General features: G+C 32.5%; 1 protein-coding gene and 1 pseudogene across 5 annotated transcripts in view; both read left to right on the top strand.

Annotated features, from left to right (window-relative positions):
* LOC113554816 (broad-complex core protein isoforms 1/2/3/4/5-like) overlaps positions 1 to 16290 on the top strand; it is a 77644-nt gene extending 61354 nt beyond the window's left edge. For 2 of the 5 annotated variants that reach the window (XM_026958865.1, XM_026958863.1), the window contains exons 6-7: positions 1085 to 1144; positions 5540 to 6672. In XM_026958865.1, the coding sequence (XP_026814666.1) occupies positions 1085 to 1144; positions 5540 to 6039 (560 nt within the window). In that variant the 3' untranslated portion in view covers positions 6040 to 6672. Of the gene's footprint in view, positions 1 to 1084; positions 1145 to 5539; positions 6674 to 12774; positions 13051 to 16158 lie in introns of those variants that run through there. The other 3 variants (XM_026958866.1, XM_026958862.1, XM_026958864.1) reach the window with 3 other exon arrangements.
* LOC113552621 lies at positions 14947 to 18350 on the top strand (annotated as a pseudogene).
* Positions 18351 to 20284: the final 1934 nt, after the last annotated feature.

The following is a 20284-nucleotide window of genomic DNA, read 5'->3' as shown; positions in this document are numbered from 1 at the left end:
CCGCGAGCGCACCTATATTTATTATGTATATACATAACACTTGCGAATAATATCATACTATCATAATAATATAACATGTCGTCGCTGAGACCAACTCTCGTGTATTATGCTTAATGCACCTTCTATCGTATCGAGTATAAGACGCAGCCGGATAAGTCACCTAAAAGTCGTTATAATAATATATAGGTACACAATAATGTGAGAGGAATAAATAGGTATATCGCGAACATCGGTACAGTAAAATAATAATAATAATTATTATTATTATTATTCGTACGTCACGCAGTATGGTCGACAATCGTTACTACGCAGTCATTTGATATTTCATACAATCGATCGATGGCGTATCTTCTTACACTGTATGCATGCATAATATTATAAAATTATTATCGTACGTCATCAGCTCCTTTCGTCCCAAAAATCATGCGCTACACGCCGAAATGTACCATTGTATAACCATCATCGTTTTAACGATATCCTGGTGCACTACATGTATTCAAGATTCAAGGAAGAAATCGGAGTGTGTTTCTACGTATCGGTTCAATGTCGATCGTTCAAGTAGTCACATAATAATGTGCGATATACTAGCGAAACGGATCGAATTCATCTTTTTGAAAATCTTGAATATTTCACTAAACTACGGTACATTTGATCGGTCGGCAACAATGATTGAGTAATAATTAGTAGTCCCAGACATCAGACTATGTATACCTATATTATTATATTATATTCTTAAAAATATCGATGACGCCCCCGCTCACCAGTTTATTGAGGGCATTCTATCTCCTTGTTAAATTGATACGGATGACATGCGCTGCCATGAAAAAATACATAATATACCTATTCCCCCACGCAAAATCAAAGTTCCTTCTCTTCGGACCCGAGACGATCGCTTAAAGAGACGGTGATATCGTGTTGTATATTTTAAAATATTGTGTAATTAATAGGTAGGCAGCTAAATTCAAAATAAAAATGCATCATATTTACATTAATTGCCGTTGTCCTTAATAATTGCGCGATTATTTTTGTTTTAAATCTGTTTAGCGTGATATTAACGTACCGGTTTCGTTTCTGTTTATCACAGGTCTCAACAATCACAATCATACCAACGTGATGGAGGCTCTAGGAGGCTCCAGTTCTCAAGGTAAGAATAATAATACATATATATTTATGTTTAATGTATATACAATATACATTTACTATCGATTCGCTCTATTGTACTTACTGTATTGGCTCGTTTTATTAATAATTTTATGCACTACATCCGTCGACTTATAAATGGCCTTTTAAAAGTTCTTGTCTCGATTGTATTTTATTATACGAATACAATTTACGCATGTATACGCGTACTATAGGTAGGCTACGATTATCGAGATATGATAAGTTTGTGTTGAGTGCATATTTTTATTTTCAGTACAACGCTTGTCTGCTTTTCATCACTCTCTCACACCCGTGAAATTATATACTTTCAATTATACGTAACGAAAAAAGGCACACTACTCCGCTATAACATATAATTTATCTTATTTTAAAATACTCCGTCTGATTCTCGTTAATTACTTCAAGTCTGCGATACAGAAAAAAACTTAGGTATATTATGTGCGTTACTATAATAATGATGTAATATAAATACTATTGAAAAAGAAGACGGTGTCTTTTTGGGCGAAACGGCTGTAACGTATTGTCAAATTGTTGTTCGAACCGAGTATTAGAACGATGAATCGATTTTAAGGGACTTCAATTATTACTTTTATTTTTATTATGATCACTATAATCCATGATTAATGATAAATTTATCTTTAATCATGCTATAAGCGCACACATCAGAATAAGAAACGGCGAAGATGTTTTAAAACGTGACATTGTACATATCACATACTCTATATTGTCGTATATATATACTCGCTTTTATATATATATATATATATATATGTATGTATACAAATTATATAAGTTCGATCCCATCGGCATTTGTAACTTTTCTAGACAAACCGAACGGATAGTACTTATTCCTGTATTATCACCGGATTTTATATAGTATATTATACGACCCTCTCCACCGTCTTCATCCTAATCGTATCCCAATCGTATGTATAATAATATTATAAATGTGCTATAATATACACGGTTGTATACTTTTAATATAACTTGGGAGGAATTGATAAAAATATTTATCGTGGGTTAACGAGATATCGTTTTGTATTGACATCTCATTAAAACTAATCGTCCAATAAATATCTATTAAATTTATAATATTTACATAATACTTTGGATACTAAATGCCAGTACATTTATCAACTTTAAAGTACTGCGAGGCTACTGCACTGTATACCTATATAGGTATATGGTACTGCCTGGCACAATTATTCGTCGAAACACGACGGGCTTAAGCGAATGGACGTAAAAAAGATTGTTAACGGATGTTTTAATATAAATCAGCATTATTTCTACTTAATACATGAATTCGTTCATCACGAAAATGTTTCTCAAATCCACTTCTATAGTAGTTTTATGACGAATCGATGTAACTATTTTATATAATGTCAACTCGAGAAAAACTTTTAACTTAGAGCGTAATTTTCCTGTGCCCCACATGCGAATATCATTGTGACAATAATAATTACTACATCGCATAAGTTTGACAATCATATTTCAATACGTATACATAGTGCCTTATAAATATTATCATCGATCATTTTGTACATCATTTTTTAATTTTATAATGGCGAAATTAATGAAATTAATTCGTTTTTAATAAGTGAACAATTGTTCTTCTTTTGAAATTTGCAACAAACACACGTATATGGGTGCTTTGCTCGTTAAAATGTTTTAATTATAGTTTCTAAAATTTCTTTTTATACATAATGATCGACGACGATGGCGGCGACATTATTCAAGTATAGCTACATTCAAAATAATGCTCGTGCCGTGAAGTTAAGTTTAATTTTTAAAACGTCATCGTGTGTTGTGCCATGTGAAAATTGGAAACCTGTTTGCGAGTCTAAGTATAATATTCATTTTTACACTTTGATCGAAATTAAAAAAAAAAGTGGAAAGGTGAGCTCGGCTTAATGTACCAGTATATTTATATATATATTATGTACTATACATGGTAGACTTGTTAGCCAAACTATATAGTGGCAATTCCGGTATTTATTTTTGTCTATTTCGAACTCATATGTTGCTGGCCAACTACACACACTTCCTAACAACTGTTGTTGGCGGGGCACACGCGCATATTAAAAAAAAGATCGTTGACCTAACGACTCTTGAAATATCAACGGAAATTTACAAAAAAAATAAAAATCACCTTAATCCCGCCACATGTCTACATAACTTATCGTTGTGTGATTAAGGGGATTCGATACCGTGATTTTCTGTTTTTGTCTAATGCACACGCGACATAGGATTTTAGACGGATCCTTTGCCAATCATACCAATTGATCCAACGAAGCGATAAGAATTCTGAAAATAGATTTGAATTTGTCGTCAAGTCTATTTGAAATCGATTTTCTCACAGCTTTGATATTTTCCTCAAAATTTCTAAAAAAATTATGTTAAAAAAGAGTAATTAAAAATTGCCGTATTTCAATTTTCGGAGAAGTTAAAATCAAAAAGTCAAAAATCTGGGAAAGTAAATTTCAAGTAGACTCAACGGCAAATTCAAATCTGTTTTTAAAATTCTTATCACTTCGTTGGATCAATTGGTATGATTAGTAAAGGATCCGTCTAAAATCCTATGTCACGTGTGCGTTAGACAAAAACAGAAAATCACCGTATCGAATCCCCTTAACGTTCGGCGAATCTTCTCGGGTACAATAAATTATTCACTTTTAGTGCGTTCAGTTAATTTCTCGTACTTACGTACTACTACGAAGATATTTCAGATAAAACGTTAACAACGAGGACGTCTGTTTAATAATATTATGTACACTATGCGTATTCACTTGATTCTCACATGTCTTTAAACGAGATTTGTTATTTACATTTTAATTGTTTTATTTAAGAAAAAGACATGCGTGCGCGATATATATATATATAAAATAATATTGTTACCTATATATGGCTATATATACTGTTTTAGATCGATACATATATAAAACAGCAATAATAATCGGTCGAGTGTCTTAATTTAATTTTTTTAATGTATCAGATATATAGATTAGCCTCTGATCCGTTGTCATATATTTGTATATATATTTTTTATATCAGCAGATGATGTAATAATAATAATTATAATACTATATTTACTACTGTGATCTGTTAAAAACTTAAACTTATATTTGTTGTTGTTTTTTTTTTATCCAAAGTATATTAATGTATACGTTAAAGAGAAAACAACCCTATCTTTATCCCTTACTCACGCTCACTATCTCCCCTTTCTATCTCTCACTCTTCCTTTCTTTTCTCTCTCCACCTTTACCACTCTATCAATCTGTTTATCTCTCTTTTTCGGAACAATAAAACGAAGCGAATAACGAAAGAAAATTATATGTACACTTCATACGACAATGACAAAATACTTGGTATTCTTACAAAATAAATTTTTTTTTACGCTTATCTATATACCTAAATATTAAATAATATATAATAATATAATCTGTGATATTATAATACTATTACAAATCATTTTATAATTATCATTATTTATCTCTTAATAATAATATTTATAATACATAAATGCATGTATTTATGTAACATGTATACACACACATATATATATATATATATACATACCTTAAAAATAGACGCGATATGTAATAAATAAATATACTTGGGATCTTTAGCGAAGAACACTCATTGTTTTAAAAACTATTAACATTTTTTACATTCATTTACACAATTTTTAAGTAGTTACAAAATGAGATTTTTGGAGAAAAAAAACAATATATTTTAATGTTTTTTTAAGTCTATTCATTTTTTCAATATGATGACATACATTTTTTTCTCGTATTACGAAAGCATTTTGGAGTGGAATTATAAAAATTGAATTTTGGACGAGTATTTTATGATAAGTATTTAAAGGTTAGATGAGCGAAGACGAGTAGTACAAGAGTAGTCTGCAAAATGTTGTACACCGTTTCGCTCATCTAATTTTTAAATTCTTATAGCTAATTAACTATTCGTTCGTAATTTGTTTGCATAAATATATTATTTTGAAACGCTTCAAATAATGTTTTGCGTCGAATTACGAAACAAATAACGTATACGCGTTATCGTTTGAAAAAGTAAAAGCTTTAAAAAAATGTTATCGATAAAAATTATAATTTTTTTAAAAAAATATTGTTGTGTTGTCACGTACCAACTAAACGACCTGAAATCATTTAAAAAAACCTAATAAAATTTTTGAAATAATGAGTGTTCCTCCGGTAAAAGAATCCCACCCGGTATACATATATATGTATATATATATATATATGTATACAGTACTTACCTAGCTACCTATATGGTTTATATAGTAAATACATAATATAATATAATATATAAATGGAGAAAAAAAATACAAAAGGAGTGACCGGCTGTTATTATTGTGCTGCAGACTGGTCAGAGGCTGGTGGCGGAGGAGTCAGCGGCGGGGGCGCGGAGACGCTGTCCTGTTTCGTATGCGGCAAGCGCCTGAGCACCAGGTTGACGTTGAAGCGGCACATCGAACAGCAGCACAACCAGCCTCTGCACTCGGCCGTCTGCAACGTGTGCAACAAAGTGTTCCGCACGCTCAACAGTCTCAACAACCACAAGAGCATTTACCACCGGAAGCCAAAAGCGTACAAATCGGCGAGCGGGGGCGGTAACGCGGGGGCGGCGGCGGCGGCGGCGGCTTCGACGGTGGCCACGACCGCCCCGACGACGACGACTACTACTTCCGCGGCGGCGGTCACGTCGTCGTCCGCGTCGCCCGATGGTAACGGTGGCGCGTCCGGATGCACTAATACCGCCGCCGCCGATGCCGCCGCCTCGTCCGTGAAAAACTTACCGCCGCTGACCATGTGGTACAACAACAACATAAACAACAACAACAACAACAACAACAACAACTGACACAAGTTGCAGCGGAGCGCCTGAATGGGCTCCGACGTCGTTTACGTCGTCCGAACGACGAGACGGCGGAAGAGGAGGAGAACGACGACGCCGACAACGGCCGGACAGAGGGACGACGACAGTATTTACAAGCGACGTGAACGAGAATGAACGATAATTATAACGATATATCACGATATATGACGCCCCGTGTAGCCGACGACTGTAAAGTGCAATAAGAATATTTTATGTGTTATTATTATAATATAACGTTTATATATATTAACAGTAGAAATCGGTTCGATTTTAATATTGTAAGTTTTGTAGGTTTCGTCTTTTGTATTCAATTTTTTTTTTTTCGTTTTCCGACGTGACTGTGAACAAATTTTATCATAAAAAGATACCCATCGACGAATTATATCGGAATCATTATTTGTCTGTTTTTTTTCCTCGTGTTTGTTTAGGTATTATTATTATTATTATTATTATATTAATATTATTATTTTATTAAACGGTTCGCCATATAGGATTAGTGTTGTATGCATATAGGTGTATAATATTATATAATATTGTGTAGATACATTGAGTATATATTTTTTTTTCTTAACGACGTTAGACTGTGTTCGTACAAGGTTTAGTGAAACGAATGAAAAATAAAAATAATACGATCGTATTTTAATATATATATATATATATATAATATAGTATTATACGCGCACGCATTATTATATTATATTATCGTTTATTTTAGAATGTATAATATAATACGATATATAAATACGAATGTGTATCATTTACTGTAAATTAAACAATGATGATAATTAAAAGAAAAAAATCTGTTATAATATCGGCATTTTCTGTATAGGTAACAATGTTGTGTCACCCACCTGCTTAGCTTTCCCGGTGGCGGTAAATGGGTCGTTATGTCTTTTCGGTTTATATAATAGGCACCTCCTATTATTTATTCAATATTCACGTAATGTTGTAGCCTTGTACTGGGCCTTTGACAGTTCGTAACGACTGGACTGAACGGTTACTCACGATTTGCTTAACACGACGCGCTTCTACTGTTTATAGGTAGGCCGGCACCTTCCGATCGCCTTACACCATAACACACGGAGTGTTCAATAAGTCCAGAAACGGTCGTTAGACTAACTGGGACTGATAAATGATAGTATTATATTGTATGATTAATGAGGCTATTAAATATTTTAAATTATAAATGTGCGCAGTAGTGTGATTCGTTATTATTTCGTGTGTGTATCAAAATATGCATGTACAGTAATTAAGAGTTTCCAAAGTTATCGAGCACCTAGTAAAGCTACAAAATACATACTATTCGCGCTACGAATTTATCATGTGCTAACGTACCGGCAGTGGACGACGACGATCTATATTGATTTTCCGTTCCGTCGAATATGTAAACGATATATTATATTATTGTATCGGACGAGTTGAGTCGAACGGATGAATTATAGCGGGGATTTGGTATATATATGAGGTATCTCTAGGCACTGCGACACGAGTGAGAGACTGATATTGACGAGAAAAAAAAATGAACCAAATATCGACTGTACCTAAACCTATAGATTTACTTTCTGTCGACTCGCGACTGTGACACGATGATTTATTGTTATTTTATCCTATAGTAATGATGTGGTTAACGTACACCGAAGTAATGAAAAATATAAAAACTCACCGGAAGTCCTATGTTGTTGTTGTTGTTATTATTATTATTATTGTTGTTATTATTATTGTTTTTTGTTTTCGTCCGCGGTTGTTTTACTCGTATACACGGACATTATTAAAAGCTCGCGAGCTTATATGACATATATATATATATATATATTTAATAGTATAATATTGTGTTTATCTTATAGGTTCGGTAAAAGAAAAAAAAATACCCTATTAAATTTGGATTACACTGCTATGCGATGTTTGTTTATATATGGTTTGTGCGATGGGGTGCCTAACTAAAAATAAACACAGGTATCTAACGTACATTACGGGAAGTAGAGTTGGCGATGGCTTTGTTGTCAGCCGCCAACGCTTCCCCCGCCACTCTCGCGCGACCGCCGCCCCTCAACCCCCCGCAACATCGCCGAACGATGGTAAACAAAGCCGTTCGCTGTTTTCTTTTTAACATTATACATATACATTATACATACATATATATATATATATAATAAGCGCGTCGACTATATTATTATATCGGCAAACGCGCGGGGTATACACACACACACACACACACACATATATGGGTACATATAACGCAAACGTAAACACATCGTACATACGAAAGACGCATGTACACTGTTATAATATAATTTAATTTTCCCCCGAGGTGGGGGGACGGGGTGAGTCTGCCATCGAAAGTCGATTCTCGAGTGTGTAATGAATAAAAAAAAAGAAAAAACCGCGTCATCCGCGTTTGAGATATCTGTTTCGATTGAATTTCTCCGTCTCCGGGCGGGTAAAAATGTAAAACTATGTTGTGTAGGTATACGCATAGTATAGTGCAGAGTATACGCGGGCGGATACACAAGCTATTACATCATATTCTGCAGCGAACTGCACACGTCTGAAGTCGGCTTGTTCTGCACTCGTGAACATTGCGCTAATCAACCGGAACGTCGCGTATAATCACTCTCTAGTTCGGGACGTAATGCGAATATTTTGGTGTATTTCTTTTTATAGTAGCGTCCTTCTTAACACGACGTTTATTACATAATATTGTCCTTTTATGTTACATTTGAACGAAAAAAAAAAAAAAGCTGCACTTAAACGATATTCGCTCTTCGTGGTTAACTGGGATTGCCGACTTTACAATTATTAGCACACTACAAATAAATATGCGACCACGACGAATAATATCCCCGTCGGAATTATCATCACTCCGTCTTGTGTCTTTCGTAATGATTTATGTGAGCGTTGCGAGGCCTTTCGTCATAGCAACTCGTCTATAATATTGATGTGGTTTTTGTCTACAACGACGATACAATGATATCATATTATTCTTAATCTCTGCGCGCTGATAAAGTTGTATTTATCGTGTATCACGTTATATTCGCTATTATTTCCTGGGTGATTATCGACTTATTTCATCCTCGACCTAATTCTGTATGCAATGGTGTGAGAACCCTGACCGATTTTCAAAATCCCATACTGCGGACGATATTATATTATACCATATTCGCAAACCACATTTGATTTATTCAAATCGAATAACTAGAAAGAAAAAATACTAGATTTTTATACACATAATGTTTTATATAAGTGTATATTATACTGTTTGAACATCATTACTGTAATGGTGACGGTAATAATATTGTAATTGGTGTCTTCCTCACCCCCCCCCCCGACCTGCTCCAAAACGAATGCATATTAGATATATTTGGCGCACGAAAACGTTTTGAATTATTAATAAGGAATTATAACGCGGCACCGATCACCGATGCGTACAATTACTATATCACTAAATTGCCATAGTACCTACGTATAACGTATACGTACGCCGATTTTGGTTTCGGCTAAATATTTTGTTTAATTAAGTCTCAGAAACTATGGCCATTGGCTGTGGGATCTTTGTTACATTAATTGGGGGTATGGTGTATGGAGCAGTAGGTTTTTGGAACACGTATATGTGGGACATGGTTTCGTCGCTAAAAAACCCGAATGATCACCCGTCCGAGAAATAGTAACGATGGGCGGTGCTTGACCACAGCATCATCGTTCAGTGACTGCGTCTAAACATCATGCCACTCCGTGCCCACTATGTAAATTTATATATACGTACTTAAAGGTTTCGCGATCGTCGATTGCTACCTGTTGCGGCGTATGCATCGCCGAAATCGAAGAATATACCTTTTACCACACAATACATTGCGTATGTGTACATGTTACGGTGGATGACGAAAATTGGTAAACAACGTTGTTTTCAAAACCGATTCAATCGTATAGGTAAATGTTATTGTTGTAAAAAAACAATCTATTTGGTCGATAAGTTTAGACAGTATAGTGTGTTAGTCCTAGAGGACCAGAGTGACCATTGACCACTGACCAATATGAGGGACTAATTTAAAATCATCTAAACAAGGTATTATACCTAAATGATTTTTATAATATATTTTTATATTATAAAATAAATCTCCACTCGAGAAGTGAACGACTATGAATTTTTTATACGATAATTTATAGTAAGACATGAAAAAAAGCAATAAATATTCTTTAAGCCACAAAATATGCAAAATACATTTTTTTTTCCAAAACTTTGCTATTAACTCCCGCTGAGCTGCATAAATCCAATAAATATATTATATGAAAACTTAGAACTTAAAAATCCACTCTTCAAATTTATGCATATGTCGTCCTATTTTTACTTCAACCAGTCCATACGTCGCTTTACGTTAAATTTGATTGTATTAATGTACTTTTTTTACTCCTTTTTCCTGTAGTAGCCACTGTTATGCATAACGATATAAGACGTGCAATGTCATTGGTACACGTACTGTACACGTAAAAATAATAAACCGTACGATGTTTTAATAATAGTACATTAATTTGTGATTTCATGTGTTCTGCGTGCTCGTGTGTCGGAAAACGCAGTATTTACCAATACGTTTCTGTACGTAAAAAAAAAAAAAAAACAATAATAGTAAGCAATTATTATTATTTTTGGTTTTTATATTTTTTTTTTCGAATACGAGTTTTAACCGGTTTCGAGTTAGGTCGTCGGATTGCTAAACTATCGTTTCGACTACCAGTAATTGTTAAACTAGAAAATTGTATGGATAGGTATACCTGTATGTTTTTTTTATAATTAGTGTGTGCACCTATAACCTTCTAATGGCTAATCATACTTTTTAATCGCATATTTTCGCTCAGTTTTTAACGTACACTTACACAACGACGCCAACGGCATTTGACGTAGAAATAACTGTTGTAAAAATCGAATCGACGAAGTCGGTCTGTTGTTGACTAAATAAACAGTAGTTTTCGCACTGTATTCCGTCCGTTTCACCGAAACGTTTAGCGAAATTAAAAAAGCTAATTCGTTGTGATGCTAACTTCGAGTAAACAACAACTACAGAATAAAAAAAAAAATAAAAAAAAAACATCAAATCGTTGAACCACAAATATGCACTGCTATATTAACACTGCTGTATTAACATTCGACGATTTTTTCGTGCGACGCCTTGCCGAAATTAAAAAACAGAGAAACAAATAGGTACAGACGTGCACAGTGGTTCACTCAAAAACTATAAAGTTTTCGTCTTTTTGTTGAAATTTTATAAATGTGCAGCATTGTGTGCACGTACCATATATATGTATATTATATTTTATGACGATCTATGCGTAAACGTGTTTATATTTGTGTGGTTTAGACCTAACTAAACGAGCGCCAGTTGTAACACATTTTGTTGTTACTCGTAATGAAGCAAAAACGTTAGTGAAAATAACAGATTTCTATACTAAGAAACATTAAGAAAAAATAAAAACATATTATTAAGAACTCTAAATAAAATTAATACTAAATAATTGAAGCTCGTCTCCTATACTTTAGGTTGGTAAAATGTCCATGAAATTATAAATGTCAAACTATTTAGTTCATATACCGAATATATATACATACAATCTACATATTATTTACATATCCAAGATGGTAAAACGAGATTTAGTTTTAGTGTATAGCCGTATAAAAGTCTTTACTGAAAATGAAATAGTTTGCAAGTTTTAATTCATGAAATAGATATATTAATGTTGGTATATAATAGTCAACATAAACAGTACAGTTTGACCATATTATAGCAATTTCCAATTAAATAATATACAATAAGTATCAACAAAACATTTAAGTAATCGTAAATAATAATATGAATACGCGCATTTCATACCTTTTCATTCAATGAACATTTTTTTAAGCTGAAATTTTGAATCTGGATAAACTACTAATTGAGATCGAATCTATAAGTGTCAATTAGAGACAAAATGTTGGATATTGTACATTTATCGAACAATCTACGTTTAATCGTTTTCGTGCTACCCCTAAATTTCAAAATTTAAAACCACTCGAGATCGCGAGAATCTGCTTTTTATAACACCTCCAAACACCTTTTCCTATACATAAATTTATGCCACTGTTACTGAGGCATGTTTTTGGAAATATGTGTACCAGTGGCTTATATAGGAATTATTTTCATTACGGACCAATTTACCACTAGAATATACAACTGGAACATTTTTTAGGTGGCCTGGTGGCTTTAATTATGATATGAATAATACAAATAGAGGAATTTTAATTTATAAATACATATTTGTTATTACATTATACATTATAGTAAATTAAGCAAAACATGTTATAAAATATTTTGATTGAATTCGAAATTTCACTATGGGCCCAAGCCTAGGGAGCCCCCTCTTTATACACCACTGATGTGTACTATTGTCTGTTGTAATTGACGATAAACTCGACGTATAATCATCGGCTCTATTTAAATTGACAAAAAAAAAAAATTCAAAACTACGCACAGACTTACAGTCGGTGTACGGTTTAGGTATAGGTATAATATAGATGTGACGCAGTGATAGGCCAGTGATACGGTCATCGTATTGCTATTTTATTATATTTTATAGCAAAAATGAAATTGTTTGACAGATAGATTTCCGCTTACTTATGATAATTATTTTTGTGGTACGATACGCAGGAACGTGGATTTTCATTTTTTTTTATTAATATATTTTTCCTTGTGTGCGCAGGACTGAAAAAAGTGTTCCCATGCCTTGCCTGCGGCAAAGTGTTGTGCTCGAAAGCGAGTCTGAAGAGGCACGTGGCCGACAAGCACGCGTCCAGACAGGAGGAGTACCGGTGCGCCATATGCGAACGGGTGTACTGCTCGCGCAACTCATTGATGACGCATATCTACACATACCACAAGACGCGGCCCACGATGCTGTTGCCGCCACCACCGCATCATGCGCCCCCGCCACCATCCACCCACTCCGACGTCAAGTTCTAGTATTCGATATTCAAAGGTAAGTAAATAATCCACGTTGAGTGTCCAGTGCATCGTGCGCCGCCACCTGAAATCGACATCACAAACGTCAATTCCTATACGGGGGGTAGTGGTGGATATTTTTATAAATAAGTTTATACTCTATACTCTACATTACAAATATAACACGGAAACCTTACCAAATACAACCGTGATCATTACTCAATTTTTTTTTTTAAACTTCCTGGTCGTTTTCAAACGCGAATGAGCCTAAAAAATAAACCAATCAATTTAATAATCATAAAAATATAATTTTAAAAATGTCCTTTAAAATCTTAATTTTAAGAAAATCGTCCTACAGGAGTCTTACATAAAAAATTATAAAAAAATATAAAAAATAAACGCATTTATATAGCAGGTACTCGTATAACTGAAAATGCCCAAAAATCCAATGTCATATAATTGTAATATCATACCGATCAGATTTAAAATGTTGCCTACAATGTGCACAGCTATAAAAGAAAAACATGTATGTAAAAGTTATATCCTTACATTATATTATCCTTTATGGTATTATTCCATATAAACGTTCATAATTTCGAGTACTCACTTTCGATACAATACATGTGTATGCATGTATAGAGCTGAATGGTGCGTGCGACAACGGTCAATTCCGAGCGAAACGCGCGATTACGATCGGCCGTTCAGTTTTTTTTTTATCGCGAGTACAAACATAATATACGATCGCATGCATGTCGCGGGCAATAAACAAATCGTTTCGTCTGCGTTACATACGATTGACAGAGCCGGTAAAAAGACCGAATTCTGTTCTGTCGACTGCCAATAAAGTATATATTAATAATACCTATAGTAAAATGTTTATTTGTTTTCATTATTCCGTAAAGTTTCGCGTTTTAACACAAATCGACAGAACCAATTTCCCAGAGTATAATGCACGGAATACATAATATAAACGTGTAACGTGTATAGACGTTAAATTGTCAAATTGTGTAGATACAAAGCTTTAACTTAATATCTTTGTTTACCATTTTCCTTGTCGGCACCTTGGTAGGTATATATAATAAAATAATATATTGACTTTTTATAACGGTCATTCGGCCAGAACCGGGATAGAATATATAATAATCCATCCACAATACGTGGTGGCTGATTTTTAATGGTTTGCATTTTTTCCATCGTATGTCCCCCCCCCTCCTACAAATCCCAATAAAACCGGTCAAACGTTAAATTTATATCCAATTTTGGAGAAAATAATAAATATAATCACGATTCTAATAATTTCAGACACAGTTTTTCGAGAATAAGTACGTAATTTTACTTACACCCATTATTTCATAAAAAACTGTTTAATATATTTTATGCGTTTTGACAACACTTTTAGAATTTATTTTATTTTATTTTTAATCTACTAACACTAGTTTATATGTAATTGTTAAATTGTAGTTCATAAATTATAATTTTCAATTAATAATAATGATGTATTATTATGACAACAAAACATGTACAATTTATACTTATCCCTAAAACAAACAACGCCATAATTATGTGATATTGTACATCAGCCTTCACTACTAAAAAATGTGCAGTAGAAAACTAATTGTTAACTTTATTGTGTAAGAATAATTGTTCGATCGACATTGTATTCATTCAGGAGTCACACATTTAACAGTTCTCGATCTATAGAAAAAAATATTATTAATTTAATACATCCGTTAAATTCGTATGCGTTAAAATATTATACTAATTAAATTAACTGAACAATAAACGGTTAAATGCGACGATTAAATGTCGATCTGAAAACGTTTCATTAAGCGCTAAAATTGTAATAATAGTTGCGTTTCAAAGAAATTAAATTAATTCGACCATTTGTACCTTTATAGTTTTATAATTTCTAATCAGTTTAGCATACTACAGTATGGCGAGTCAAACGTTACAGCCTGGTACGAGTACAGCTAACGACATTAAATGAATTAAAGATGAACCACTCAATGGATTTTTTGTCCATTAGGTACATTTCAAAAAAATTGAACAGTTGTCAAATGCTGTGTGTATGCTTATAATGATATAAATTCTCAAAATTTCTTAAAATCTTTTTCAACAAATTTGTACGCACAATACATACTTAATGCACGTTATTTTAGTTTGATTCGTGATCTAGGTGTTGCGTGTAATAAATTGTGAAACATTGTAACTGGTAATCTATTAGTCAACAATAAACCCACGCAACAATCGATCGGCAATCTACTCGAAATTCCTAAGCAATTAGGACCTTTAAAATACTTTCAACTCGGCATAAATGATTTGCATGTGTAGATAATTTACAGCGTAATAGCGGTTTAGACCATAAATTATAGTGGATGAATTTAAGGATACGATAAAATATGTAAAAAATTGTTTTTATCCTCTTACCGAAGACTGTCCATGCGTACGCTTTGTTCTAAAACTTTTATAATATTTACTGTTTATAAAATAATCGCCATAAATTATTATTTTTAATATATACAATTTAGTATTTACATATCAAAAGGAATTAATCAAGTCCGGAAGGGGTGGCGGAGATGGGTCACGGATTGCGTTTGTCCCCCATCGTTCTCCCTCAAAACCGTCATTGATATACAGGATGACACGCCGCGTATGTCCTCTCACACCGCCCGTTCACTAATTACGAGTATATTTATATAATTTTATAATACTATAATAATACTCCTCGCTACCGCCTCCCGCCTAAACTTTAAGACTTGCATAACTATTTGAATACTCAATGATGGAATTTAATAATTCAACTTTAAAAATATTTACATAAATTAGTTCTATAAATAGGGTATCTCCGTTTCGAGGTTTTTATTTTTTTTTAATTAACGCGAAAACAAAAATTTTAATTTTTAATTTCCATTTTAGATATTAATCAAAAACAAAAAATAAAAAATAATGAAAACAACAAATTGGGCGCGTCTCCTTCGACTGCACGCCGAAGACGGTATAATAATAACAACAAAAAATAGATCACCCCCGGCCGACGACGATGTCGGTGTACACATTATACGCTTTAATATATTAGTATAAATGTTATTATATGGGATAATATTTTAGGAATTTTTTTTTTTTTGTTTTTGTTCTCCTCTGACAGGGTATCAGATACTACCACCGCCAGCCAACGGCGGCATCAACGAGCCACAAGACTGTCCGCACTGCCGACGGACGTTCAGCTGCTACTACTCGCTGAAGAGACACTTCCAGGACAAACACGAGCGGTCGACACGCTGTACGTGTGCGAGTTCTGCCGGCGGCGGTACCGGACCAAAAACAGCTTGACCACGCACAAGAGCCTACAGCACAGAGGCTCGGCGGTGGCGCTAAAACGTCTGATGAAAACCTTCGCGGCGGCAACCTCGTCCGCCGCCGCTGTCGCAACGCCGCCGCCGCCGCTGTCATCGTCTTCGTCGTCCGAGTCTCCACTCCCGAAACCGCGGTCACGGTCACCACCGCTGGTCGTCTGCAACGGTTACCGGTCGTCGTCGTCGCCGTCGTCGTCGTCGCCGTCATCGCCGTCGTCATCGTCTGCTCCGTCTCCGTCACCGCCACCAACACCGCCGCCGCCTACCGCAAACACGGTATAGGCTAATAACATGATATTAATATTATTTAAGCCGGTCGACCGTTTATATTACGTTGTGGTGGTGGTCGTCGTCGTCGTCGTGTTATGCAGCCGGTGCAGTACTACAATATGCGTATGTTACGTGACGGGCGTACAGTATACAATATTTTATATAATATTATTAAGTATATATATATATATATATATATATAATATTACAATAGCCTAGCGTTTATAATATATATATATATATACATACATAAATATTATATAAAACTATATCATTATCATTATTATCAAAACACCTTTGTTGTTGTCGTTGTTGTTGTTGTTGTTGCTGTTTTTGTTGTGTCGGTGCTGCCGCCGTCGCACCGGAAACGACCGGAAGCGCACACGACGTAAACACGTGGCGTTCGTCCACCGCTCGGTTCCGGTACACCAGAGTCTTGTGTGTCATCTGAATAGTAGTATCATCATCGCAGTAGGTAGCACTAGGAGCAGTAGTAGAATAATTTAGTGGTACAGTTATTTGTGTTATTTACATAATAACTGCGGTAGCCACGTTGAGCGTGTGGGTGGTTTGAACTTTTCGGTTTTATTTAAAAACTATTTTTTTTTTTTTTTTTTTTATGTAAGTATATAATTTTTCTGACCCGTGGAGGAAAACATGGTTTTTTCCCACAACTATTTTCCCGTCGAAAATATGGCATATTTATTGTATTATAAATTAATTGTATTGGTATAATAATTCTTGGTAAAACGAAAAAAAAAAAAAAAAAACAAAAAAACGTTATCTTATATATTTACTTTTTGCGTACTTGCAATTTGACTGACATGATTGATCTACATAATTTTTTTTTTTTTTATTATTATTATTTTAAATTTAATGAATCTATATAATTATACTTATAAGGACATATCATTATAAAATCAACAAATATTATTATTATTATTATTATTATTATCATTATTTTCATGTGCTCTCGTAATGAGTTATTTCTTTCTCGTGTGTGAGGAAGAAGAAGAAACATGCGCATAGTCCGACAGTAAAACAAAATATAATACATAAACGATTTCCCTCACTGTGTATACAAACACCAACGACACACATAGTTTGATGAATGTTTGTTTATTATTATTTATACAAATATCGATGGTATACTAGTCTTCGTTTTTTTGGATATGTTTTTTTTTTTTATTTTATTATTAGTGTTGGGTGGGTATAAAATACTTCTTTGAGGCAAAACTATCAACAAAAAAATAATAATAATAACAAAAATAAATATACTTGAACAACCAACAACAACTGACTATCATTTTATTATTCGATGTACACAAAAAACCGTATAGGTGTCTCTTTTGAAATATTTTATTATTATATTATCATTATACACGTGATCGGTTATATATTATTAACATAAACGATATATATATATATATATATTATATATTATATATTATAATAACGAAGGGCCTTAACTTACTATTTAGGAACCTGACATATACGTATATATATATATATATGTATTACTTAATTCGCATTATTATTACTCTATATATTTACACACACATTTTCTACTGTTATTACTACGTAATAGTTTTCGTTCGTTTTTCCTTTTTTTTTTTTTACAGTTGATGATATTCGTTGTTACACACTACATATAATATATATATAATAGGCTCTAACAAATAATATATAATATATACAGACTGACTGCAGAAACATTGGGTATTATATTTCATTATTTAGTTGTAAAAAAAAAAAAAAAACAATAATAATAAAACACTCATTCTGTTTAAATATTATATTATCAATTATATATTTGCATTGTTAATCCGTTGAAATAATTATTATTATTATTATTATTATTATACTATATTAAATACAAACTCAAAATAATAGTACATTTCACACAATAACCGCTGCCATATGTGATCAGTTTTTCTTTTATTACTTTTTTTTTTTTTTATTTTATATATATATATTATTATTACATTATATAATATGATATGCAAATATTATTTTTATTTTATCAATGTACATTCCGATACCATTAACATGTTATTTATTTTGTACAATTAAATACCCCTGTAAATATATTATATTATTAAGTTATTTGAAAGAAAATTGAAAACAGAAAAGAAAAAAATGAAAATACTGTGTTTGTCCATTATCTATTTGTTACGGAGACACTTGTTAGTTCAATGGTAACTTTCACGGCATTTTAAAGCACAAAGTTTTTTTTTTCATTATTTAAAGTTTATTTTATTGATCTATGTTTTATTTTATTATTATTATTTTTTTTTTTTAACCTTGTATTACCGTCATTATATAGTTATTAATAACAATTTATGATTACATAAACTTAGTACAAGTTCAGTGTAAAAGGGTAGATATTGTGCCAATTTACGAAGATATTTTTTTTTTCTAAATGTTAAGCGTATCTAAAACGATTTTCGAATAATGTAATATATAGTTTTGACTTTCGTCTGTATAATGATTATGATTATTAGCATTATATAATGCGATCAAATATTCTTATGTTTTGTAGATATGGTTAAGATTTATTATTACAGTATTATATACATGCATAAATATTATATATGTGTATAATGTAAGTATGTATTCGTATATGATGTATAAGGACATAGCGCACACACGATTTATATATTGAATTTTAGTGGCATTTTTTTCGTTTGGCCTGAACAAAGCCCGCGAGATTTACGTGTGAAATAGTAAATAAGAATCGAAATTCAGTACAAAATAACTAGAAATTTTCAAAAAATAGTTGAACTTGTTGCTCAATAATGTTTAGAGACGGTGTTTAACAGCAGTTTTCAACGAATCTGTAGTCTCACAAAACTTATATAGTTTTTTTTTCCAGATTAATTTTTGTTTCACTTATGGGTTTTCTTTATTTTTTTACATATTATATATATATATATACAACAATTTATTACAATAGATTTTAATTTACAGAGTAACTGGGCATTAGACAATTGACATCCGTTTTCATCGACAGTATAATATTTAATATCTGTTCTGTTTTTCATCATCTATACAGCAGACACAAATATTATTATTATTATATTACATGATTACCATTATTATTATCATTATTATTATTATTACAACAATCTTAACCTCTTTACCTAGTATCAATTTTTTATCAGGGTGAATACTTAAAAAGAAAAAATATAGAACTTAATATTATATATAAAACAACGATTTTATTTTATTGTGCTACACAGTACCAATTATTAATTTTTAAACAATATTAATAATTATAATATAATAATAATAATAATTATTATTATTATTATTATCATTATTATTATTATTATGCAATATACGAGTATATATATATATATATATATATATAAACCACAACGTCAGACAAAGTGTTAAATATTATTATTGTATCGATATGATTTTATAAATTACCATAAACCATAAAAATATATTAATATATATATATATAAGCGCAATACTTTTCGTCAATGTTTTCATTCCCTCCCCCTCTTTCTATAACTTGTTAACAAAAATTACTGGTTTTCGACCACAAAAATATTTTTTACCGGATTGGTTATGGTTTACCTGCTATAGCTAAATTGTATATTACCTAAGTAGTTATTTTGGTGTATCATCAGATAATTA

The sequence above is a fragment of the Rhopalosiphum maidis genome, chromosome 2, assembly GCF_003676215.2.
Source record: "Rhopalosiphum maidis isolate BTI-1 chromosome 2, ASM367621v3, whole genome shotgun sequence".
NCBI lineage: Eukaryota > Metazoa > Arthropoda > Insecta > Hemiptera > Aphididae > Rhopalosiphum > Rhopalosiphum maidis.
Note: the sequence above shows the minus strand (reverse complement) of the source record. Positions and strands in the feature narration are given on the sequence as shown.